The sequence below is a fragment of the Perognathus longimembris genome, chromosome 22, assembly GCF_023159225.1.
Source record: "Perognathus longimembris pacificus isolate PPM17 chromosome 22, ASM2315922v1, whole genome shotgun sequence".
Classification (NCBI taxonomy): Eukaryota; Metazoa; Chordata; class Mammalia; order Rodentia; family Heteromyidae; genus Perognathus; species Perognathus longimembris.
Genome location: NC_063182.1, coordinates 2575490 through 2601300, shown reverse-complemented (window position 1 = coordinate 2601300; position 25811 = coordinate 2575490). Strand labels below are relative to the sequence as shown.

The 25811-nt window shown below is 47.7% G+C and overlaps 1 protein-coding gene across 2 annotated transcripts in view; it reads right to left on the bottom strand.

Annotated features, from left to right (window-relative positions):
* Positions 1 to 17435, bottom strand: part of Jakmip2 (janus kinase and microtubule interacting protein 2) — a 53765-nt gene extending 36330 nt beyond the window's left edge. For both annotated transcript variants that reach the window (XM_048331424.1, XM_048331426.1), the window contains exons 1-4: positions 17252 to 17435; positions 10067 to 10564; positions 5519 to 5728; positions 3866 to 3964 (exon numbers count right to left, since the gene is read on the bottom strand). In XM_048331424.1, coding sequence (XP_048187381.1) covers positions 3866 to 3964; positions 5519 to 5728; positions 10067 to 10564; positions 17252 to 17380 — 936 coding nt within the window. In that variant the 5' untranslated portion in view covers positions 17381 to 17435. The remainder of the gene's footprint in view (positions 1 to 3865; positions 3965 to 5518; positions 5729 to 10066; positions 10565 to 17251) is intronic.
* Between the last annotated feature and the right edge of the window lie 8376 nt (positions 17436 to 25811).

The following is a 25811-nucleotide window of genomic DNA, read 5'->3' as shown; positions in this document are numbered from 1 at the left end:
ATTTACCTTTTGTATTTGGGGGGGAGGGGGGGAAGAGAGGCGGAGAAAGAGGAGCGAGGGTTGGGAGACAGCAAGCCCAAAGACACCTCTGCCTGCTTCACCCTGCGTCTCAGGCCTGGCCGTAGACGATCCAGGTCTCCATTTAAAAGATCCATGGCTCTGCTTCCACTTTCCACTCACGCTTTTAATCATGACCCTCATAACTCCACATCAACTTAATCTGGGAAGTTCTGCAGAGCGTCTCCTTTGGTAAACCATCAGGGCATTAACCACCTTGGCTCTCTTGGGCTCCTCCACCTCAGCCGGTCGCTCTGCTCAGAAAGGTACAGCCGCTCCCAGCTCCTCTCAACTACACGGTCAGGACCAGGTTCCAAGTCTCCCTGTCCCCAAGCTCGGTTCTCTCCTGCAGCCAGCTTGCTGAAGTAGAGCAACTCTCGGTATAGTTCAGGACCACGGCTCTACATTTATGAATATTGGCTTGAGGTAATCCTTTTTTTTTTTTGGCCAGTCCTGGGCCTTGGACTCAGGGCCTGAGCACCTTCCCTGGCTTCTTTCCGCTCAAGGCTAGCACTCTGCCACCTGAGCCACAGCGCCCCCTCTGGCCGTTTTCCATAGATGTGGTGCTGGGGAATCGAACCGAGAGCTTCATGTGTAGGAGGCAAGCGCTCTTGCCACTAGGCCATATTCCCAGCCCCGGCTTGAGGTAATTCTTAACAGTCCCTCCATCTCTAAACTCTCCAACTCTCCCGTCGGGACGGTGAACTTGGGGGAAATGTACACACATAACGTGTTCCCTGTTAGTGCTCTCATGATTACTTTATATTTTTTTCCATACTAGTGATTGTGGATGTAGATGAGCACTGAGGTAAGATCTTTGCACCAAGGGAAAGGAGAAGGATACCAGGAATATCTAAGAAGAGTTTTTAGGCATTCATTCCCATTACATAGAAAGTTTATTATTTTGGGAGATGCTAAAAGAGGAGCCCATTACCAACTAACATTTGAGAAAAACCCACTGTGGTTCCTCAACTTTATCCCAAATTCCATTTGCAAACTCCCATTTTATATCTATGGCCCAAACTGGAGTTGGTTTTAATAAATAATCTGACATAATAATCTGAGAGAGTTTTAAGTGTCTGAATTATTAATATTAAATGTTAAGTACATACATTGTTTTTATTTAGCATAAATCATTCTACTGGGTCAATTAATTTAGTCTTTATCTTTTGCCTATAGGTAGATGACACGTGTTTTGCATATTTAGAATTTACTTTGTGCATATTATTTATAGAACATACAGAGAAGCACAAAGAAAATATATCTATAATTATAATGTAACATTCATCAATAATAAACGTTCCTTAGCACCTCAAAATGTTATTTTTAAGAGATATCCTTTAAATGCAGCAGAGAAAGATGGGAATGAAAGTTTATGTATGTTTACTTTAAATTTATAAACTTTACACATGAAATTAATTTTTATATAAAATTTATGCATGAAACTAATATTTTTAAGTTAGCTCATATAAAGTTTATATAGGCATATAAATGAAAATTTATACATCGAAATGAATTTTATAAAGTTTGTAATTGGATGTATATATACACATTGTACAATATATATACATATATGTACTGAAATAAAACAAAATAATCTGGCTGAGTGCCATTTGCTCATGTTTGTAATCCCAGCTCCTTGAGAGTCTGAGACCTGGAGGCTCTCGGTTCAGTCAGCACAGATAGAAAAGACTGTCAGACTCCGTCTCCACTTAACCAGGAACCGTGCCAGAACGGAGATGTGACTCAAGTATAGAGAAAAGGCCCCAAGGTCAACCTAAATACCCTACCCACAGAAAAAGAAAATAACCTGATACACTTGAGGTAGAATTTAAGCCAACAAGTCCTACGCTGAAGAAAATATTTCATATTTGACTAATACGCTAAAAACATTAAAAAATGCTAATTTGCATGTGCCTATTAACTCCAGTACATACGTAAAACAAAACGGGCAAAACTAAGAGAAATCCACACAAATCCACTGAAAGAACAAGCAGAAAAAATATCAGTCAGGTTAAAAAAAATTAAATTAGACTTCACACACTTGAACCACAACTCAGAGAGTACACCTTCTTTTCATGTGAACTTGGGGTATTTCTACACCTGACCATATATGCTAGGACCATAAAGGAAATCTCACACACAAATGGAATACTTCAGAGTATATTCTCTCACTCTAGCAGGATTATTGGCATCAAAAAGATAACTTGAAAATCGTCAATGTTTGGAAATCAAATCTTACACTGCTAAGTACCACTTCTGCATCAAAGAAGAAACTATATGACATTATAAGAGTTTGAATAAAATAGCATACATTCTAACATGTCAAAACTTGTGAGACGAGGCAAGAAAGGAATTGCTTTGTTTAAAGGAAAGTCTAAAATGACTCCTTTATATGAACTACTCCATTAAAAATGTAAAAATGTTAGCCAATAAAATAATATTATTATTTATATATGATCTCTCAATTATATATTATGAAATAATATTAGATATTATAATAGTGTATATTATATGTATGTATATCACACATACATTATATATTATTATAATATTAACTAATGAGAATAATAGCTCACAAATGATTTTACAAAGCCCTGATATTAATAAGATAAAAGGTAACCTCCCCCAATGAGCAAAAGGCTGAGGGCAAATTCTCAGGGATGTGGAAAATACCACAGACACCTGAAAATCACCCAACCTCGTTAGAAATGATAAACATTAACGTCAAGGTAAGAATACAACTCACAATTAGAAAAATGGCTGAAATGGACAATGGTCACTGTGAAAGATGGGGAGGAATTGCAGGTCTCTATGTTGTTGGCGGGAATGTAAAGGGGTATGACAGCTCTACGAGATGAGTAACTAGTAGGACTGATACATACATGCTCTGTAATCGCTTCACTCCCGTTCTTTTACGAACACACTTTTTCACCAAGTATTTATAGCTTCACCATTCTTAGCAGCTTCAATGTGCTAAGAAGCAACACAAACATCCCTTAACAACAGCATAAATGCAGCTGTTTTGATGGCATGACTGAATACTAAACAGTAATGAAGAGGGAACCTGTGGTATATGCAGCACAATGGGTCAATCTCACAAACCTAACACTTACCAGAAGACGCCAAGCACAAATGGATACATACCGTACCACTGAGTGAGAAAACCATCGCAGGTGCGGGAGCTATAGGGTCATGCTTGTCATCTTAGCCACCCAGAAGAATACTGGGAGGATTGTGGTTTGAGATCACTCCAGGCATAAAAGTGCGTGAGACCGCCATCTTAACCCCTGAACAGTGAGGTGTGGTAGCGTGTGCCAGTTATGCCCGCTGTAAGGGAAGTGTAACTAGAAAGATCGTAGTCGAGATTTTCCCCGATTAGAAAACTAACAAAGACTAAATAAAAGGACTGGAGGCGTGGCTCGAGTGGTAGAGTGCTTGCCTGGCAAACCAAATAACACCTGAATTCAGAACCCAGAATTGCACGCGCACATGCGTGTGCACGCACACACACACACAACTAAATGTATGTATTTAAATGCTGATAGACATTGAGGTGGTAGCAGTTATATTAGTGGTCGCGTCAGAAGGATGTGAATGGTCCCAAGACGGTAAGTACTGATACCTAAATCTTGCATTTTTTTCATCTGGGAGGTTGTTATGTATACTTTGCAAATATTTACTAAACGGAGCTTTATCCTGTTTGTGCACTTTTGTGTTACACATATGTTAAACGCCGTATCACACAACATACTCCCATGACACAATGAATGCAGAAAAGCACTAAGCCCAGTTTAAGGTGACTCACCAATTCATTTCGTTCATCTCCAAGCAAGGTATTCCTGTCTTCTAATTTCCTTATAGTGGCATTCAGTTCGGCTATTCTCTTTTGATTTCTTCTCAAGTCCTGTACGTGAGAGAATGGGTGTGTGTCAGCTATACTTCTCACAGCATTTGGAACACTGCTCACAAAAGGAACAAGGGTCCCTCCCATGGCCTGTTAAAATGTCCTGTCATCCAGGGATGGCACAGGCCCCCCCCCCCCTTTTCTAACTGCCAATGTTCATCACTGGGGTTTCAAGATCAAGCTAGAGTGAAATGCAAACGAATTCTGAGGCCCAGGCTCCGGGCACCAGCAGTGGCAGAAGCTGTATCCGTTTCTAAGCGTCCTGTGTGGGGACCCCGGTCAGGTGACCGCAGGCGGGCAGAGGCGCACCCCTCGGTCACAGATGCGCACGGCGTTCTCGGGCGCAGACACCAGCCCGCGAGGGCGCTTAGCCACAGAGGTGGGGGGCCAGGAGGTCTGCATGGGATTTTGTCCATTCCTGAACACTCAACACGAGGAAAAACACGTCGGCTCCAGGTTAAAGTCGCAGTATCCTAGCTGATTCAGCCGAGCAGGTGAAATTGAGAGAGGTCACAACTCGTTCCAGGGAACGTGGCATCTACTGACTATGAACTACGTGCCACCGATTGCGCTCAGTACTGTATAGACCATGTCTTCTGCGTTGGGACTAGATTCACGCAGCTCTATTAAAGCCCCCACTTTATAGATGAGGAGATGCCAAACAGTGACTTAAGAGAGAGTCTAAGCTAATGGCAGATCCAGAACTTAAACCAAAGGATCTGACTCTCGAGCTCATTCTCCGCACATCTGTGTTACCCTCTTGTAGGTGTCAGCAAAAGAACTGAGATTTACATTTGCGACTTCCTGGATCAGTGTGCTTCCCACCACCTACTGGGACACACACACACACACACACACACACACACACACACACACACTCTCCCTGAAAACCAGTTCTAAATTATTCACTACTTTGCTCTAAGTAGTACTTTGAGCTCATCTCTGCTTCTAAATAATACATTTTCATCTTTTTGGCAGCTAAATGATTCCAAAGGTATAAAATGTTATAGCAAATCATATACACGCTGGCATTTCTAGTAGCGCTTCTGAAAATAATTTGATACCAACCACAAATATTCAGGGAAATGAATGGTAAATTCAATCAGACTAGAGGCTTTCCAGCTTTGATGATAAATGGTTGAGTCTTCCATGCAAGTCTATACTTCAAGTTTTGCAGATGCTAAGAATCTGCACTGATTTTTAACCCAATTGTTCTCGGGATAGGAAATGCCCATTCTTGGCAAAAGGCAAAATACTCCCACTTAATTTACGATTCTTAGACTCACGTCTGGGTAGTCACTGTTTGGCTAAGAAACCTCTGTGAAGGATTTGAAGAGACTTGCAATTCTCCCGTGCACTGCTAATGTAACCTAGACCACTTTGCCGTCTGTGCGTTTGGAAACCCCCTCTCCCAAGGCACTAGCTGGCTTTACAGTAGGAGGTAGAATTGATTTCTCTGTAGTAAACAGGAAAAGAGCTTAAGTGAAAAGTAAAACTTAGGAGCTGAATAAAAGATGACTCCGAAGTTCTTCGCCTCGGCGCGGCCGGACTTACAGGGCTGCTGCAGTGTTCGGAGCCGTCCCCGGCCCTTCCTGGAATCTCTCGTTTGGGGCTGCTCATGTTGCACTCGGCCTCCTTGACCAGGAAGAGCTGCTCGTCCAAGGCCTCCTTCTGCAGCTGGAGTTTCTGGACGTAGCCCGTCTGGGTTTCCAGCTCCTTCTCCAGGGAAAAGATGATCCTGTCCTTGGCTTTGATTTCATCCATCTGAATTTAATGAGACCCGCAAGGAAGTTCATTCAGCAAGGTTATCAACAGGCTACCCTTCACCACGACAGGAACGTCTGATTCGTGAACGTGACAGGTGTGGCAAACTCGCAGGGGACAGCGCCGTGTAGGGAAAGGCTCCCCGAGGTTAAACAGGAGGCGGGAGAGCCACTGTGTCTCTCCTTCGTTTTTCCTGTATACATGTCTGTATTCAATAATTTGGATGATAAATTTTTAATTTGTCACTGAAATCAGTTATTTTAGAATATGTCGCTTTCAAAAGTGTTCCATTTGATTTTAGGTAATCAATCTCTTGTTTAATGTGTACTTAAAAGAAAGGTAATCTTAATGGCGAAAAAAAAAAAGAAATGATAAAATAATGGCATTCACAGGGAAATGGCCAGATCTTGAACGAGTAATGTTGAGCGAGACAAGCCTAGAGCCCAGAGGACAAAGGCGCATGGTCTCCCTGATAGGTGGTTGTGGAGGGGGAGGGGAGAACAGTAGAGATCATGTCTGTAAAACAACAAACTTCTTTTCAAATGGTATTTCTACATGTTTTGGTCAGTGACTTTACATCATGTCTCTAAAACCAAACAATTACTAAATAAACATAAAAAGGTCTAGGATAGACCTGCCAGGAACACAATAGCTCAACAGCTACATACGTATGATTATATAAGATGAGGCTAAGCAAAATGAACTCCAAGAGATGGAAACAGGAGGATTTTACTGTTGTCATTATGTTTAATGTACTAGGTGAATTTCCTTTGACGTACCCCCTGTGGTCACTGTATATGATTCTGGTACACTGGATATTGTATATATGCTTATCTGAACTGGGGAAGGGAAAGAAAAATGAAGGAGGGTGTAACAAATATGACAAGAAATGTACTTACTACCTTATTATGTAACGATACCCTCTCTGTACATCACCTTATCAATAAAATTTAATTAAAAAAAAAGAAAAAAATAATTTGGATGAAATGGCCTGGGTGGGTTAGGAGAGGCGAACTTTGAGATGATTTTTATCGTTGAGAACGGACTCTGGATATTTTACCACAGGTTTCCCAGAACAAATTGTTGATTACCTTCTCTTTTGGGGGGAATGAGCATTATGAGTGCATTCCAATTACCAGCCCTCTGTAACTAAAGCACCCTCCCGTTCTGAGAGGCTGGTAGTTGGGTGGTGGATTTGGAGGAAGGTCCCTTCGAAGGTTCAAACCACCGTGTTCTTTCCACTCTCAGAAATTTTTCAGAGCCACCAGTTCTAAGTCACCGCTTTACCACTGCTGTCGAAACATCATGGTTGGTTCTAGGTCAGGGCTGGGGAACCCCGGGTAATGTGGGCACCGCTGCGTCTCCTCGTGCACCTGGGCCGCACATTTCCTGACAGCGACAGTGACTCACGCCGAGCCTGGGCACAGCCACCCAGGGCCGCAGGCACTGTCGCCCAGGGTCCCACTGAAAACCTTTCTGCTGTCTTTGGACAAAGGTGTAAACTATCCTTTGAAGAAAGGATCATCACTGGGTAAGATCTTTCTTCTCATCTATTCTGTGTGACTGTTCTCATCTTAATCTATGCTCACAACGAACGTAAGGGAAGCTATGTGAAGTTTTCCTTCTTCAAATACATGGCCTCTCTGCATTTAAGAAATAACTTTGTATAAATCTCTCCTGTGCTCCTAAGATCAGGAGAAAAGGAAAAAGGAAGCATTTGGAACAAAAATTGCGTGAAGATAGTTATATATTATTCAAAAATGATTTGTTAGTGGTTTACTGTAGGTCTCACGGTTAAATTTTAGATAAACCTTTGGCGGGCACTGGGATAAAGTCTACGCGATCCTGTAGTACCCATCACGTGACAGGTAAGGAGTCGAGCAGTACCTCGCTCATCTGGCAGAAAAGTGTCACCGTCTTTTCTGACTCCTTGTTGGATATTTGAGTCCGGTGCTATGTGAATCAGGGTAACACATCCATTTGTCACGAGCAGTGATACTGACAGCTTAACATGGCTTCGGTGCACGTTCCTGGCTGGGGCTGATGAGCTCTATCTACTGAACTTGCTAGGAAAGCACTGACTAAACTCTCTAATCATCCTCACTACCATACTGGAAAATGTAGAGCCTTTAGTCATAGTTCAAGCACTATAGCAAGAGCGTTATGTATCTTATATCATTTTATAATAATCCTGCCCAGTATATTCTGATTTCCTCATGGTACAGATGGGGACAGAGAACTTGAAAGATTAAACAGCTTTGCTGTACTCATGGCTTGTGAGTGGTATTCTTTAGTTCAGTTTTCTGCCCTACCAGGCCATATGTCCTATTTGCTCCAAGACTATCCACATTATTTCTACCTTATCCCAAAATGGTTTCCTGTGGAATATCTAGTAATTAGTACTGAGGAGGTTCAACAGTCATTGGGTAGTCATTCTCAGCATGACTAGACTGGACTGATCGAGACTACCGAAAACCAACCAAAGGTCTGTTTCTTAGATGGAAAGGGATATTATACTAGAATTCTCTGAAAAATTTCTAGACAGAACAGCTCTCACTCTTTGCCCCTTGGTTTCCAAAAGTGGATCTAAGTGTGGGTGTAAGATTGAGTAAGAGAAAAAGGAAAACCAAGAAAAGTGCATGTGTATTCTTGAAAGTATTTCCCATGCTATTATGCACACACCACCACATTTTCTAACCATTCTTCAAGTTACTCATCTGTTTGATTGGATTAGAGATTTCATTTCTGCCTTAGCAATGTGCAAATGAAAGGAAATCAAGCAAACTATTTATAACCAATAAGTCGTATACTCATAGATGTTACATTAAAGCCATTACCGTGCTTGGTGTCCATGGCTCGTGTTTACAATCCTAGCTACTCAGATTAAGATGAGAATCAAGATTCAGTGCCAGACAGGGTAGAAATCGAAGTGTCTTTTATCTCCAATTAATCACACCTAAAGGCATGGCTCAAGTGGTAGAGCAACAGCCAGGAATAAAGTAGCCTTATGAGAATTCGAGATCCTGAGATTAAGTCCCAGTATCAATGTGTGCACGCGTACATACACACACACACACACACACACACACACACACACACACACACCCCCATTAATACAAAAAGTATTAATGCAAAGTTTCCTTTACCTACCTGGCAACTCCAGAGTTCACAAACTTGACCCTTTTTTCTTCAGTCACTGTCATTTCGAAACAGCAAGGACAGGCCCGAGACCAGTGTTTCTGCACTGTTTGGTCTTTACTGCCAAGCAATGCAGTAGAACCAACTGAAGTTACAAAGAAAACTCACAGCGTAGCACTGGGAGTACCGGACAGCCATACCGTATTACAGTACAAGGAAAGTTACACTTGATTAGCTTTCAAAATGTTCAATGCAACCACTTTTAACTTTGAAATTGGAAATCTTAAGAGACGCCATCCAAAGTACAAAGATGGAGTTCTTTAGCCCTGGCAAACACAGGGGGAAAGCAGAGTTTTCCCAAGGATGTACTATATTTGAAGAAGTATGAAGCACATCCTAATAGGCAAGAGTTCATTTTAGTAGGAGAAAACCTAAGATGGAGTTAATCCTAACCTTCTGGGTATACATGAATATAGTCATTTCTAAAATAATTGGACAAAGTCAACTTAGGACATTACAGCGTTTATATGTTAGGTTTATCTTTGAGGGTGCTTAAAGGGCCTATACGGCTCTTAGTTATACGCGTTACAAGGAAAGAGCCAACTCTGCATAGGGCTGGGATAAGTCTCGAAAAATGCAAATAGCACACTAGCTCCTGTTTGGAATGCCCTTTGCTGATTTTGTGGAAAAGGTCTATTTTAAGACTAAGTCATGCTTTTTTTGGCTCTGTGTTTTGCTTAGAAGGAAATACTGCTGAATCACTCAAAATGCTCTCTGTGGCTGCCATTTTTCAGACATCGTGAAACCCCTCACGACCTCCTGTAAAGAACCCAATGGCATAAACGGAAACTCCACCAACACATGATGACTACGGAAGAGCTCAGAATCTAGAGTAAATAGAAATCATTATTGCGTGTCACTCACACAAGTGGGCCTAGGGGAATCCTGATACTATGACAAAGGGTGATTCCCAGATCTCCTGCATTTCCAGTTTGGATCTTGGATTACCTATCTGCGTATCCACCTACCTACCTACCTACCTACCTACCTACCTATTGATCTATGCTGTTCTGGGCCAGGGCTCCAAAGCACGGGCCATGTTTGTAATCCAGTGATAAGGAGACACCTACAAAGCAAATCCCGCGGGCCTCGGGACCTGGAAAAGGAAGGTTTCTGTGTTGGTCTGATGAGATTACTAACCAGCCTCCGAATGTCCCGCTCGGACTCCCACTTGATCTTGGAGATGGCTTCTTGGTGAGACTGGTGCTCACTTCTGAGGTCCCCGGCCTTGATCTTGTCCGCTTGGATCATGTTGCTCAGGGCCTCGTCCACCTGCTTCTTGGCCGTTTTTAGGTCTGTAATTTCCTGCAAGAGCTTAAGGCGCTCGGCATCGAACAGTTTCCGGGCCTCCTCCCGGGCCTCGATGGTGAGCGCTGTCCTTACTTTGTCGCTGCTGCCGTCCCGGAGGGCGCACAGGGCCGACTTGAGTCTCTGGATCTCCCCGTCGCGCACCTTGACCGTGCGGGCCATGTCCTGCTCGTGCTGCTTGATGAGGTTCTCCCGCACGGCCTGCAGCTCCTTCATCTTCTCCTCGTGGAGCTTGGCCTTGAGCTCCGTCACCAGCACCGTGTGCTTGCGCTGCTCCAGCTCCCGGATCCGCTTGGCCTCCTGCGTCTTCTCTCTCTCCAGCTTCGACACCTGAGGGCAGAGGGGGCAAGAGGGTGAGGGAAGTGAGCCTGCGAGGAAGGGCTAGCTCCCGGCAGGATTGGCAGGCAGGACGGGCTGCTGCCATCGCCTCCACCCCCGTCTCTCTCCTGGAGGGCTCAGAGGACAGGACGCCGCCCGTCCTCGACGTCGAGCCAGGAATGGGATGGGTGGAAGGTGGAAACGCGGGGACCGTGTACCTCACCACGTTCAGACGCGGGCTGGACGCTTCAGGGCCTTACGGGCGGCCACGCAGCCACGGGCACCCCCAGGAAGCTCGTGAGAAACCCCGAACCCCAGATCTGCCAATCACAACGTCCATTTCCCCACCCCACCCCCACCCTGGCAATCGGGATAGACTTGAAAACTAGGGACCCTTTCTACCATGGGTCTCCCTTTGGTGGAAAAGAATTGAACACGGAACACCCGCAGCGAGGTGTTCAGACTCGACCGCCCCGACTGGAGAGAGCGTGACACACGCGGGCAGGCAGCTCCGAGAGCTCGGTGTGGCCGTGAGACCAGGCTCGTCCCTCAGGGCCTGAAACGGGACGATCAAGTCTGCTTCTCCCTCCTCTCCTTCGCAGACACTCGCCGCGAGATTGGAAAGAAAAGGTGGAGCCAGGCGGCCATAGCACAGCCTCATGGCGGTTCCAACCTCGAAGACAAGGCGTGTGTGTGCGGACACCGGGCGGCCAGCCCGCCAAGCCGCGAGCCCACGCCCGGGCGCTTCGGAGTCCCGCTCCGAGACCTCGGTGGCACCGACCGCTCTGCGTTCTTTCTCCAGTGCCATTCTTACACATCTATCTCGTGAAACCCTAGGCCAGTACTTCAACGAGGTTCATAATGGTGGCTTTAATGGTTTCGGGGGTTGGTTTTTTTTGGGGGGGGGTTAAGAACTTGGGTGTGAACTCAGAGCCTCGTGTTCGGCTGGTTTGCTAGCTCAGCTGGCTCTCTACCACTTGAGCCACCTCCAGCTGCACTTTTTGCTGGTTATTTTGGAGATGATCTTTTCAGCCCTGGCCAGCCTGGAACTGTCAGGCCGAGTGGTAGGTAGGTGCACCAACCTGGCGAGAGGGAGGCTCCGAGTACGAATCTCAGGACCAGGATCGTTCCAGCTAAGCCGGCGTTTGCCATTCAAAGTCCTTTTGGAATCATTCCAGTCACAGGGCCGGCTGTGTGAGAGCCACACTGACCTGCGTGACTCGCGCACCTGCACTGTGACCCACCGCGCTCTCGGTCCACACAGCGCCTGACGGATCTTCTTTTAAAGACAAAGCCGTGGCGCTCAGAACGGTTTCTCTGAAAGACCTTGGCGCACTGGGATGCGGGGCGCGCGGAAGCCGGTGTGGGTGAGGGGCCCTCCTCGGGTCTCACCTCCGGCTTAGGGCTGGGGTGACCCCCCCCCCCCCGATGCCTGCCCCCTCGCAGGCTCGGAGCCGTGGGGCCTGCCGTGGCGGCCACCGGCACCACGAGCCCGGGCGGCCCTGCGGGGACTGCGGTGACCGCGCCGCTGCGTGTCCCTGGAATCACAAGCGTTCTTGTGAAATAAAGGATGTCAAATTGCTCGTAAAAGAAAAAGCCGTTTATAGGGCGACCACACGTGGGATTTGTCCTATCTTTTTTGGCTAAACTGCATTACGTCGACCGCAGGAAAAGAAAATTCAGCAGCCCTCTCGTGCCGACACATTTTAGTTGTCATGGAAACCGATGCTATCCCCTCCCCAGGATTTTCTAGCTATAATTTTCAACCCTCTTAACCTTCTGGGTTGTTTTCTTTGTTTTTTTTTTACAGACCTGGGGCTTGAACTCAGGGCCTGGGCACTGTCCTTGAGCTTCTCTTGTTCAAGGCCAGTACTCTACCTCTTGAGTCACAGAGCCATTACTGGTCTTTTCTGTGTATGTGGTGCTGAGGAGTCGAACCCAGGGCTTCATGCATGGTAGTCCAGCACTCTACCACTACGCCACATTCTCCAGACCATCCCCTCTTAATCTTGAGGGAACCGTTTAACTATGACTAAGAAACAAAGTATGTGATTACACATTCTGGGAAAAAGAGACAATAAACATTTGTGGTAAAATATTTTCTGAAAATTATTAGCAGTATAGACGAGGCCCCTATATTCGAATAGATGTAAATATCTTGATATGAAGAGGCAAAACGAACTACTTCCTGATGAAACTATAAAAGGAGCAATATTTTGAGATGAAGAAACTTAGTTAGTGAAAGGAGGAGATTCTTGTGACCGGTGGAGAAGTTTTAGGGAGGAAAATGGTAGCTTAACCTTGCAATTGCTGCACGTGAGCACGAGCTCCGCGTAAACGGGGCGCACCTTTCAACACGGGCTTTCCGCTGTTCCCTAGACTGACGTCCCCAGGCGGCTCTGGGACACACGGGCGTATTCGTTCCATCCCAGTTTCGTAGGAGAGGAGCAGAGGAAACCTAGGCACAAGGTAAAGAGGGCTGACGAGGCCCAGGGCGGCCAGGACCAGGTGTGGCTGGTCAGCGTCCCGTCTCCTGGAGGGCTCTGAGGCCTTGGGCGTCCATCCTGCCACACCTCTGCCCGCTCCAGCTTTCTCGTCTGCTCATCAAGGCTGATGGCATCATTTTCCCACGGCGCTGGAGAGCCCGCATCCACGCTGACAACGTGCCCAAAGATTTATAACTATTAATATGTGGTAGAAACTACAATGATCGTTCTCGTGCGTATCTTCCTATACACCAATACCACACGACACCACATTACGTTAGTCCTGCCAACAACCCATAGGGTCATGCGTGCGATTCCGATGACAGGTGAAGCCGTAGGCACCGCTTTCCAAGTGAAAAGGCATGCTTAAGAAAGATGTCCTTAGGACATGTTCATCCTCTAGCATTGGTGACACGGACTCTGGACTTAAAAGGCACTTGGAGTGCGTGTGAGGATGAGGGGCAGCACGTAGGGTGAGACGGGACAAGGAAAGGGGCGGCGGAGCAAGGCTTGGAGCAGTAACTCTCAGATCCCTTCTCCCAGGAGGTCCTGGAGAACAGAGCGACCGCTAGGAAAATGTCATCCGGCTGGTGAAAGGCTACAGTGACCGAAGGAGGAGAACGAGGGAGACCCGAGGTGGGTCTCGCGTGGTATGTTCCTCTTCTGTCACAATTCCGGTCTGGCCTCGGGAAGAGCCAGTGTCAGTTCTGCCAGGTGCAGGATGAGTTGAGCTTCACCGTGGACTCGCAAGTCTAGGACTTAAAGCGGAGCGGAGCCGCAGGTCGAAGAGGCTGAGAGGTTCTCAAGGCTACGCTCAGCAGCGGTGGCTTGGGTGGTCTGCGGTACACGATGCTGGAAAGTAAACCCACAAGAAGCACCTGACCGCGTTCGGGGTGCCACAGAGCTAGCGGGAGAGGAGGGGTGGAGAAGGGGAAAATCTGCCCCGGCTGGGAGGTTGCTTACGCGAAGCCCTCAGCAACCCGCTAGAGGGTAAAGATTGTTTTTGTTTTTTTAAACTTCTTGCTTCCAGCCAATTGTTCTTCCTGAAAAGATAAGTAAAGGTGCAGATAGCAAGAAATTCCTCACTCCAAACCCGGGCCTCCAGCTCAGCTCTGGGAACGTGACCAAGAAGATCAACAAAGGCACACAGAGAGAAACGCCATCCTCGCGAGTGCCGCTTCCAGGAAAAGGCAGATCTGCACACGAGTTTCTCTCTTGAATAAATACCGTGACAGGACTGATGTTCCAAACAATGTCAGGAAATCTGTTCTGTCTTGTTTTTTTTTTTTACATCCAGGAAGTTTATCGGCTTAGCAGCTTGGAGCCTTTTCTCTATGCCAGGCGGTCACTTCCTCTGTCAAATGGAAACAGCAGCCGAGCCCCAGGGCGGGGAGCGGGGCCATGCGAGGTGCACCTATGAAGGCGCCCGGCAATCCTGACGCAAACTAACTGCTCAACAACCGTCCCCTGCCCCCTCACGAGACAGACCCGCGGGAGTCCTCCATGACAGACAGACGGGGGCAGGCAAACAGACGCTGGGGGGCTCCAGGACCTGTGCAGGGCACTCGGGCGCTGGGTGCGTGAGCCGAAATCAGGGGCATATGTGGGCCCGTGAGGAGCGTGTGACAGATATTAAACACGCCGTCGGCTGTTGCCACTGATAGCGTCCGCTAGATCACGTGTGTCTCTGTTCCGCGCACGCCGCGTGTTCTGTAAGTATCAGTGGGATCACTTATCTCGCGGGAGAAGTAAGTAACGGCCCGTCTCTCTAAAGGTCTCCCCTCTTCCGTCTGCTCCCCAGCGGCGGGATCGTCATTTTGTCATCAGAGCCCGGGAGCCCAACTGCAAGTGTAAGTTCCTGTCTTGGCAGGGATGGCGTCCATGCGTAGGGCCTGGCCCCGCGGACACGCCGCCGTGTTCATTCGTAAGGAGACGGCTTCGTGGCTCGTGTGCCCTCTCGATTCCCTCCGCGCCTCGGGGGACAGCTGCAGATCCGAGGCGGGGCTTCGCCCAGGCTCCTGGGCTGGGACTGGCCTTAACCGCCCCAGCCAGGGAGGGAGGGAGGCCGAGCCAGCAGGGGAAGGAGGAGTAGGGCGGTGTTCTGATCTGGGAAGCGGGCGGCAAGACCTGGTCGGGGGGCAGCGCCATGGCACCTGCCCCGCCGGCAGCTCGGGAGGTTCCTGTGTGGGACATCACATCGGCATGGTGGGGTTCTTGGGGCCTCTGCTCCTCTGGAACCTCGGGATTCTGTTTTGCGCCGGGCAGCAGCAGCAGCTCGGGTTTCCCGTCTCCACACGGACAATCTTGCTACGACGGCTGTCATTTGTCACCCTGCCTCCCCTGAAGTCAGCACCACTCGGCCCCGGGGGCGCAGACCCACGGGCTCACGCGGTAAGGACGAGGGGACCTGCCCCTGGGGGTGTCTGTGAACTCCGCCCGCACCTGCCGGCACCCCGGCCCCGGCCCACAGTGCGGGGCGCGGGAACGCCACCCTCCCCGAAGCCCGGGCCGTTCACATGCCGGGCGGCACAGGGAGACTCCCGAGCAGAGAGATGGGGACCATGTTTCTTTCTGCTTCATGGAGAGTAAGAACATTTCTCGGTAAACTTTACAGTGGTGGGGGGGGGGTGGTATCTGTCCGAGGTTAAAGCTCGGCTGAAATGAGAAGCGACCGACTTTGGGCAAGCTAGACGCCATCGATCGTTTCACCATCATCATCATCATCATCTTCATCATCAGTGTCTGAGATGAAGACTGGAACTTGGTACCTGATGTCTTGGCTCGTTGGCCGGCGCCCCACTATCTGAGGCACCCCCGGCCCTGTTATTATTGCTGAAATGGGGACAAGGAGGTTTTGGAGGGAGAACCACAAACGAACAGCTATGTCAAGGAAGAAGAAGAAGACGAAATGGAATGAGGATACTTGTTGGTGTGATATGCTACTTGTCACACAGGAGGAAGCCCCCGAGGCGGACATGATCGTCTCCAGGTTACAGAGAAGAAAAATGTCTGATGAGCGGCTCATGCCAGTCACCCGAGCTGTCCCCGTGGATGAGACCTGAGGGCTGCCATCCAAAGCTGGCGCTTAGCTCTAACCAACCCCAACCAGCCATGCCAGGGAACTGTGGCTCAGGTGCCGGAGCCTCTGCCTTGAGCGAAGTCGCTGAGGGGCAGAGTCCAGGACCTGAGTTCAAGCCCTAGTCATGGCCAAAAAAAAAAAAAAAAAAAAAAAAAGGTCTCATCTATGTCGGATATTTCAAAATACTTTTCTTCAGCGAGCTACTCGATGCTTACTCGGTCACGCTGAGATTCGGGTGAGAATACCGTTTAAACAGATGAGATGTAGGGCCCTTAGCGACTGAGTGAAATCTAGAGAACACTAAAGCATTCGCATGCTCCTCATTCTCGGAAGGGTTACAGGGTTAGGCAGCTAGCTCTGAGCACTTATCAGTGTTCTTCTCTACTCCTTGTAGGTACCTGGTGTGCTTGCGTAACTGGACCTCTGCCCGGGCCCGGGGGGGGGGGGAGGGCAGTAGTACTTTAATGATGCTGAAAGTAAAGAATAACAAATGAGCCACTATCCATTCATTTCTCCCTTTATTCAGCCCCCCCCCCCCCCAAACCCGTACCTTTCCCTTTGAGCTCTGGGCGTTGTTCAGGCAATCGGGATGTGAACTAAGCTGAGTTCTGATTTTTGAAGAGACTACACTTGATTGGGGAATGGTAAGCCCCAGACAGACAGGTGCATCAGCTGTCGTGATGTGAGTTGAGGGGCGGAGTGTGCGGGTAGGGACGTGGCGTGTTCTGGAGATGGGGGTTGGTTGAGTGGGGGAGGGGAGCGCGGGGTGAGTTTGGGGGTCACCGGGGCAATCCCGTGAATGCAATCGGCGTCCCACTCTGGATTCGGCAGAGCCTGACCCAAGGGCAGCGGCAGGTGCAGGGCTCCCGGAGGGTCTGGGGCCGGGCACCCGCGGCTCGAGCCACCGCTACTGCTGGCCAGCTCCCCGGGGGTGGGGCTGAGATCGGAGTGCCACGGCTCGAAGCGGGGAGCCCGGGCGGGAAAGTCTGCGCGGCCCCAGTGAGCCCGCGAGAGGCAGGACTGGAGGCGTGGCTCGAGCGGGGGAGCGCCAGCCTTGAGCAGAAGCAGCTGAAGCACTGCGTTCAAGGGGCCGTCAAGTTCCGCCCCCCGCCCCCCCCCCCCCCCGCCACTCACCTTGGACTTCTCCTGGTGCAGCTCTATCTGGATGTCGGTGAGCTTGGTCCTGAGGTCTTCGTTGGCGGCTTGGAGGGCGACGACCAGCGCCTCGGGCTTCTCGCCCTTGTTCCGCCCCTTCTTGGACATGTTTCCTCTCTGAAGGGGGCCTGTGGCTCGGGATCCGCTCAGACGGGCACCGCCATGTTACCGCGAGGTCTGGGCGTGCGGCTACAGCGCGCTGCTGCTCCTGGGCGAGGCGTCCGCACCGGCCGCTCCGGAAGCCCTGCGGACAGCGAGAGCACCGTGACCGCCCTGCCCGTCGCGCCCCCCCTCCAGGCGCTCCTGTTTCTAGAAGCTCCTCCCTTACAGGCCGCAGCGAACCTGCGGCCACGTCGCCCAAACCTGACCTGGTGATCGATGCCCCGCTTAGAACTCTGCACGCAGCCTCGGTCTTTCGGATGCCGGGGGCTCCGGGGGTCGGGACCTGCCCGGCCCGTCCTGACGCCCCCGTGCCCATCACCCGGGACCTGGCCGTAAGAACAGGCCGGACAGGGAAGTCACCTTGCACGGGGACCTCCGCAGGCCCAGACGCCGGCTGCAGACAATCCCAGACAGGTAGACGACGGAGCGAGAGGGCGGCGAGAACTGAGTACTACTTACAAACGGGCTCTAGGTTGAGAGCTGAGTTAGAGTGCTTTGCATAGGCCCTGCTAGGTCTAGGATGCTAACAAAGAAAAAGGGAAAGAAAGAAAAGAGACCAACGTTCCAAGACAGAAAAACCTGTCTGTCCGCCTGTCTGTCTGTCTGTCCATCTATCCGCCTGCTTGCCTGTGTATTGTACGTATGTATCTATCTATCATCTTTCTGTCTTCTCTATACATTGTCATCTCCATCATCTGTCTGATAAGTGCTTTTCTAAAGAACAATGGAAAGCAACCGTTCTGCTTATCGCAGATAAGAAAGGCTCCTGGAAGTAAGTACAGCTGGCTTGGTACTTGAGGAGTGACTGGTCACACGTTAAAGGGATGGAGAAGCAGGTAACCGGCTGAGAATACGGCAGGTGTACTGACACGATAGAGAGACGTTACAGTGACTATTTTTTTTTCAGGGGGAATTTGAGGCTTGAGTAATTTATTTTCAGATCTGATTGCTGTGTGCTAATGATGGAAATTATAGGTATTAAGGTATCTAGAATCCCATTCTTAGGATTTTGGAATAATAAGCATCAGGGCTGCTCAAATTCCTGGCAGGTGAATGTCCCGAAAAAGCAAGGCTTTGCCAAGTACTGGTGGCTCACACTTGTAATCCTAGCTACTCAGGAAGCTGAGATGAGGATTAGAGTTCAAAGCCAGCCCAAGAATGGAAGTCCACTGGACTCTTATTTCCAATTTACCATCAAAAAGCCAGAAGGAAAGCTGTGGCTCAAGTGGTAGAATGTTGGCCTTGATCAAAAAAGGTCAGGGCCAATGCCCCGACCCTGAGTTCAAACCCAGGCCGGGCACACACCACACACACACACACACACACACACACACACACACACACACACAGTGTATAGTACTAATTATTCTGGTGGCAGAGTGGGGAGAGACCGGAGAATGGAAGCAAGGAGGCCAGCCTGGAAGCGGCTGAGTTCGTCCAGGTGAAGGATGATGAACGTCTAGCTAGAAAAGCGGCAGGAGAAGAGAGAGAGAGAGGTTTCGATTCATAAATCCCTAAGTACTTCCTAGGAAAGCTGTAAAGACGGAGCCATTAATGTCCACAGTCAAGCCAGGACCGGACCTGGTTTGCTGTGCAGCCTTTCAGGATACCTGGAGGTTGTGCGTCAGCCCAGAGCTCCGGGGAGCCCCTGCGGCCCCCCAATGCGTGCTGGCAGCTGCTGCGTTCTCAACGGCCCATGCTGCAAGCTTTGAGGGCGGTGCTGGGGTCGCGGGCTGGCCGCCATTTTGTACCCCGTGCCCTCTGGAGCGTGCCCAAGGGCGGGGGGGGGGGGGTCTGTGTACAGCAGTCGTGGCGCCATCGAACACGTCCCGTCCAGGGTGAGACGGTGAAGGTGGCCTGTATGCTGCTTTTGCAAATCCTGACGAATCCCGAAAGTACCGCCTGGTGAGACTTCCACAGAGCTGCCCTCCTTTCTGCTCGCTATTGACATGAAATTCAGCCAGCATTCACCGAGCATCTTTGTGATGAGCACCATCAGGCATAGAGATAAGAAGACAGCACCCAACCCCAAGCAAGTTCTGGATGAGGAAACGCAGGTCAACCTGTCTCGCAGCCCTCTCGTCCTGTGGTTGGTCTGTAAATGTTGCTATGTCCAATGTCTCAGACGATACGCAGGGCCTCCTCATCTATATCCATAGCTCTCAGCATCCTCCGCACACCAGACTGCCACGTGCCTTCCACGGCCTGCTGAGTGCACGCGAGATTCGGACTGGAATCTCGTACCTCACAGAATGGAAGCAGAGACGTCTCTATTACCCAATAACTTGTTCTCTCACGACTTTGCCATGTCGTCATCTGACACCATCCCATGCTCCAGAGTCCTTGCTACTGAAGTCTGAATAGCAAGCTTATAAGTGTCTTTTCTTCTACTTCCTTCCTCATTTCTCTTAGCCAGCCCTCCAATAAGTCTTGCCCACAGTTCTTACAGAATAAGACGCTCATTGGTCAACCTCTATCACATTCCTAAAGTACTGTGGAACACAGAAGGAAGAGAAGCTTGAGAAAAGCATCGTGATTGCTTCCTAGTTCCTTCATAGCTGTGTCATTTTCCTTTCTGGATAGAGAATGGGACTTTCTGAATGGACATATGGAACCTCAAAGGAAAGAGCTTTGAGCATTTTTGTAATCCTTCCAAAGAACATAATTTGATATGCCCAACTTTAGGTGTCTTTCATCTTGGAAGTACCATGTAATTAGTCATGTATCTTAGTGGTCATTCTTTTCTCCCCCCCAAAAAAACTCTGCCCTAAAAAAATGTTCGACTTGTATCTAAGGATTTGTTTATCCCAGACATTCTGTATAAATGACAATCACACAAGAGACACATTTTCTGACTATCAGGCTACTCAGAGGAGGGATTGTAGATGAACCCTGGCTGTCCTTCTCGTAGCTGCCTAGTCAGGCAGAAGTAGTACCTAGAAACATTGTGAGGTATCGGGGTGTGTGTGTGTGTGTGTGTGTGTGTGTGTGTGTGTGTGTGTGTGTGTGTGTGCGTGCATGTGTGCCAGTCCTAGAGCTTGAACTCATGGCCTAAGCACTGACCTTGAGCTTCTCTGCTCGAGGCTAATGCTGTAACACTTAAGCCAGAGCTCTACACTCTTTTCTTTAGTGGTGAATTGGAGATTAGAGTCTCACAGACCTTTCTGCTCAGGCTGGCTTTGAACCACAATCCTCAGGATTATGGTATGAGCTACTAGCAGCTGGTAGGATTTTCACCTTACCTTTCTGACTCCTCATCCTTAGTCTGAAACCTTCTATAGCTATGGAGGCTGAGCTTCTCTGATACTACATCTCTGCGAATGGCTTTAGAGACTTTATCACAACAGCCTCTCAGAAATTTCTCTTTCAAGATGAGAAAGCTTGCTAAAGGGCAAACATTGAGGCAGGAAGAGACTTCTTAGTGGAAGAACTGCAGGTACCATTCGCTACTTCAATAGACAGTAACTGAGGAGTAAACCTAGTGGAGTGTTTTGGAGCGAAGCTTCCCAGATCTGTGGTCTCATGGAATCAAGGTCTGGTGGAGGGTGTTAGTGGTCAGGAACTCGACTCCCGAGGCCACACGTAGGCTGCTGTGCTTGAAGCCACCTTGAGATCATCTATTCCCAGGGGTGGTCTGTAACTATCATACTTTTCGGTATTTAAGAAGCCTCAGAATCTGCTCTCTGTAATGAAACTTGCAGATTTAAATTCTTCCATTTATCTGGGTGCCAGTGGTTTGTGTATCTCATCCTAGCTGCTTAGGAGCCTGAGAGCTAAGAATTGTGATCTACCAGCTAGGGCAGAAAAATCCATGAGGCTCTTGTTTCCAGTTAGCCACCAATACCCAGAAGTAGAGCTGCAGCTCAAGTGATAGAGCATGCTAGCCTTGAGCAAGAGGAAGGAAGGAAGGGAGGAGGGAGGGAAGGAGGGAGGGAGGGAGGGAGGGAGGGAGGGAGGGAGGGAGGGAGGGAGGGAAGAAGGGAGGAAGGGAGGAAGGGAGGGAGGAAGGGAGGGAGGGAGGGAGGAAGATATTGAATAAATATATAATTATTTGAATAGGATGAGTCTATGCTGTCAATATTAGATCATAATCTTGGTTACACAATCTGTCCAGGAAAGTAAAAATATCCCCCAAATCATAATAGTCTGACATCTAACTAAGTTACAAAAATTGACATATAGGAGGAAATGAGGGAGCAAATGTAGTTATTATATTTAATGTATATTACGTAAAACTAGAACTACAAAACTTCAGGGTAGGAGAGCAATGGAAAGGGTGGTGTTGGAGGCTGGGAAGGTGGCTTAGCGGTAGAGCGCTTGCCTAGCATGCATGAAGCCCTGGGTTCGATTCCTCAGCACCACATACACAGAAAAAGCCAGAAGTGGCGCTGTGGCTCAAGTGGTAGAGTGCTAGCCTTGAGCAAAAGAAGCCAGGGACAGTGCTCAGGCCCTGAGTCCAAGCCCCAGGACTGTCAAAAAATTAAATAAATAAGGTATTGGAAAGGGTGACATTGATCAAGATGCACTATAGCCTCTTTGTACAACTACTTAATAATCCAAGTTTCTAAATGAAGAGAGATGTGACTCAAATACTTTTAGGTCTGAGGCTTTGGGGCTCCAATAACACATTTTTTTAAGGAAAGGACAGAAGAATTCATCTCTGGCTGCCAACGGGCTACAGAGATGGCTACGGCCCTATCTTAATAAAGTAGAATGCGGTGGGCAAGAAGAGCTTGGAACCTGTAATGAGAAAAACGGAGTTAAATTTCCTGTCTGTCCTGGAGATATCACTTAAACTTGCTAATAAGCTTATTAAGCATACTAATGTATTTACATGACTGGGTTTCTTTAAGAAATACTGGAACTACAGTTTGTGAGTGATTAGCAAAGTATCACTGTGATGGCTATACAGTTTTTCAAGACTATAACTATCCATGAAACACTAGCTGAAATATAAATGGCTAAAGAAACAAACCCAACACCCCTGTGCTAAAAGGTTGGGAAGGACAGAGTCTTGAGAAAGCTAATGAAAATTCATGGTTAGCGTTCTGAGGAAATAAGATCTGTGCTGGCAGGATCAATATTCCCGAGGGCTTGGCTCTGAAGCGGGCTCTGCCTCAAGCTATAAACGGAATAAAGTTGTGATTAATCTCAGGTTTTCCAATACGGTGATTGCCACTGATAGCACTGCTATTCCAGGCATCTGTGGTTCGCGTGCAGGCATCGAACGGCTTCACCAGGTCCCCAGAATTGGTATTTGGAAGCGTCCACGCTAGCAAGGCCTTGTCAGTCTGTCCGAGCCTCCTTTCTTTTCCAGTGCTGCTGCTCAAACTTGCACGCTTCCTTCCTCGACCTGCAGGAGCGTGCAATCACTTCTTGGGCCCTTCTTGACCCGGGGGGAAAATGTTTTACTGGTGGATTCACAGACGTGACACAGAAGTTGGATATAAAGGTAGGGCTCCTGTTTAAGGAGGTACCCACAGAAGAGGCCCGGCTACGGGGTGAAAATGCTTAGCTCATTATACTCTCTTACACGTTGACCTGAGCGTGGTAGTAACTACACATCTTCAAGCTTGTAGGATGCTAGGCCTCTCTCTCTCTCTCTCTCTCTCTCTCTCTCTCTCTCTCTCTCTCTCTCCCTCCCTCCCTCTCTCTCGTGCAGATTCTCAGGCCTGAGCTCTTTTCTGTTCTTATCAGGGCTGGCACTGTACCATGTGAGCCACTTTTGTATTTCCAGCTTTCAGCAGCTTACTGCTTAGTATGGAGTCTTCAGAGTTTCCCGCCCGGCTGGCTTTGAACCGCGATCGTCCGGCCTCAGGCTCCTGAGTGGTTAGGATCACAGACATGGCCACCGGCGCCCAGCCACAGGTGTCTTTTTCTGTTTCTTTTTCTGTCTCCTGTTTTCCCACCTCGTTGCTGCACTTTTCCCATTTATTACATCACCATGACTGTCGTTAATGCTATCTAATATGAGTAAATTGAAATTGTTATATAAAGTCAACCCAGAAGTTATGATTATTCCTGACGGTTTGTTTTTACCCATCTCAGGTTTGAACCAGCACGCTAGGGAAGGAGCGGCGTGGACCTGAAGCTCTGCACTCACAACCTGACACGGTGAATCGAAACACCTTTGGCACAACTACGCCAGGATAAACAGATAACATAAGACACTGCGCTGAAGACCATGAAAATGTAATTCATTCCTCTATTCACTCATTAATTCACGAGTCGTCAGGAGGCACCTGGCAGGGGAGGTCCCTTTGCGGAGCGAGAAACAACCGAAGAACCCCGTCCCTCCCCAGAGGGGGACATGGCGCTAACTGCAGAGAGGGAAATCCTGTGAGCAAGGGAACACCCCCTAGGGGAAGGGAAGGATTCGCCAGACGAAAAGGATGGCAAAGAATGTTCTAGGCAGGAGTCTGAGGGTGAAGATCTGGAGGTAAAAAGGCATATGCAAAGTGATACACCGCCGGGCGTTTCATGAGCAAATGGAAGAAAATCAGCAAGAGACGGAGGTTAGACGAGTCCCGTGAAGGACACAGAGGTCATCCTCATCCGCATCATCGTAATGTGGCCACCAGAGTGCTTTGTACAGAAGACTGAGGGGGAGAACATGCCATCTTAACAGTAACCCCTGGCAACAGATGATAGATTGGGCCCAAGGACCAATCCAGAGGTGGGAAGAACAGTTAGGAACCTGTCCACTGTCCCTATCATACTAGAACTACTGTTTAGCAGGTGATGGACTCTTACTCATTAGCAAAGTGGGTTCTTATTTAACTCTGTAGGCTCACTATTTAGCAATAAGTACCACAAAGTTCAATTTAATTAACACTTACTCTGACGCAAAGAAAATATGGAGGCTGGGAAAACAAACTTCACAATGTCTACAAAGATCACTATAATCAGGTTTATTATGGAAATCTTCTTGTCCTCTGTGCAAGTCCTCAAATGTCTGCTTTTAGCTCAGAGAAAAGCTAACAAAATCCAGGAGTTCATTAAACAATAAAATTAAATGGATTTTCAGCGGAGCCACACCCGAAAGTTTTGTTTTGATTTTTTTGTTTTTGTTTTTTGAGACAGAGTCTTACCATGTAACCCAGGCTGGTCTAGATTCTCCGGAGTGCTGGGATTACAGGCCTGCACTACTACACTTGGTTTTATACTAAAAGGCTTAATCCTGACTGCTGTTTATCATGGTTTCAAGCTTAATTTATTAGCACTCTGCATTCACTGCAGTCTTTTCCTGAATTTCAAAGGCTTTCACAGGGTGCATTCAGCAAAGTTAAATTTCAATGTGCCAAATAACCTTATTTTATTGTCCTTTCTAGATTTGCAGTAGTTTACAGCAGTAACGATATCAACCATCAGATATAAGGAGGAGAGTTTAGACACAGCAGGAAACAGCTAAATATTTTAGGTAAAACAGAGCAAGAACTATACATCAGAGCCACTGCAGAAAGCAGGTACTTGCTCTACATGGCACTGTTCTTAAGACAAAACAAAACAAAAAACTAACACATATGTATAACATAAAACACCAAAATTAGTGAAGGAAGAGATTTCCATAGGATGATATTTATATCTGACAGCAAGCACTTCTATTTTGGGTAAAAGTGAAATATACATAATCTATCCTGTTGTTTCCTTGGTGATGGTTTTCAAAGACCCTGAATTTGAAAAGCAGCTATCATAAAGGTACCTTTGAAAAATGTCAAACATAAGCATACATTTCTATATATAGGAACTGAAGAACGTGTCTGCTACTTTTAGAAAAAAAGAATAACTTCAATACCAAGATCTTACAGTGATCAATACTGATCAGGCAAAACGGATATGAAGTTTTGATGAAATAGCTTTTGGATTTATCATACAATTGTATTTTAAAGAATTACACTTAATTTTCCATATGCTATGTAAAACTAGTTGGTGATGAATGTTTTTCTACATTATATTAAGAGAGTGATAGAGAAGGAGGTAGAGAAGAAGGGAGGCTGAGGGGAAGAATGAACAAGTTATGAGGCCAAGTCTATGTCCGTTTAACTCCTGTCTCCTTGTTGACTTCCAATGTTTAGAGAAATGCCAGGCACAAAGTAGATTCTGAGCAAATATTCCAGAATAAAAAGATGATTTTACCAAAATCTATGGCTTTTAGAAGACTGGAATGTGAAGGGTAAGTGGGATGGACCAAAGAAACTCAGGAAAAGGAAATAAATTGTAGAATAAATTGTAGATCATTATGCTTGGCATATTCATCCTAAGGAACCAACAAATCTTCCTAGTTAGGGAAATAAAGCCAAAGATACATGTAAAGGTAAATGAGAGTGTTTTTGACAGCTTAGATATTGAATTTACATTCTATCTACGGAATACTAAC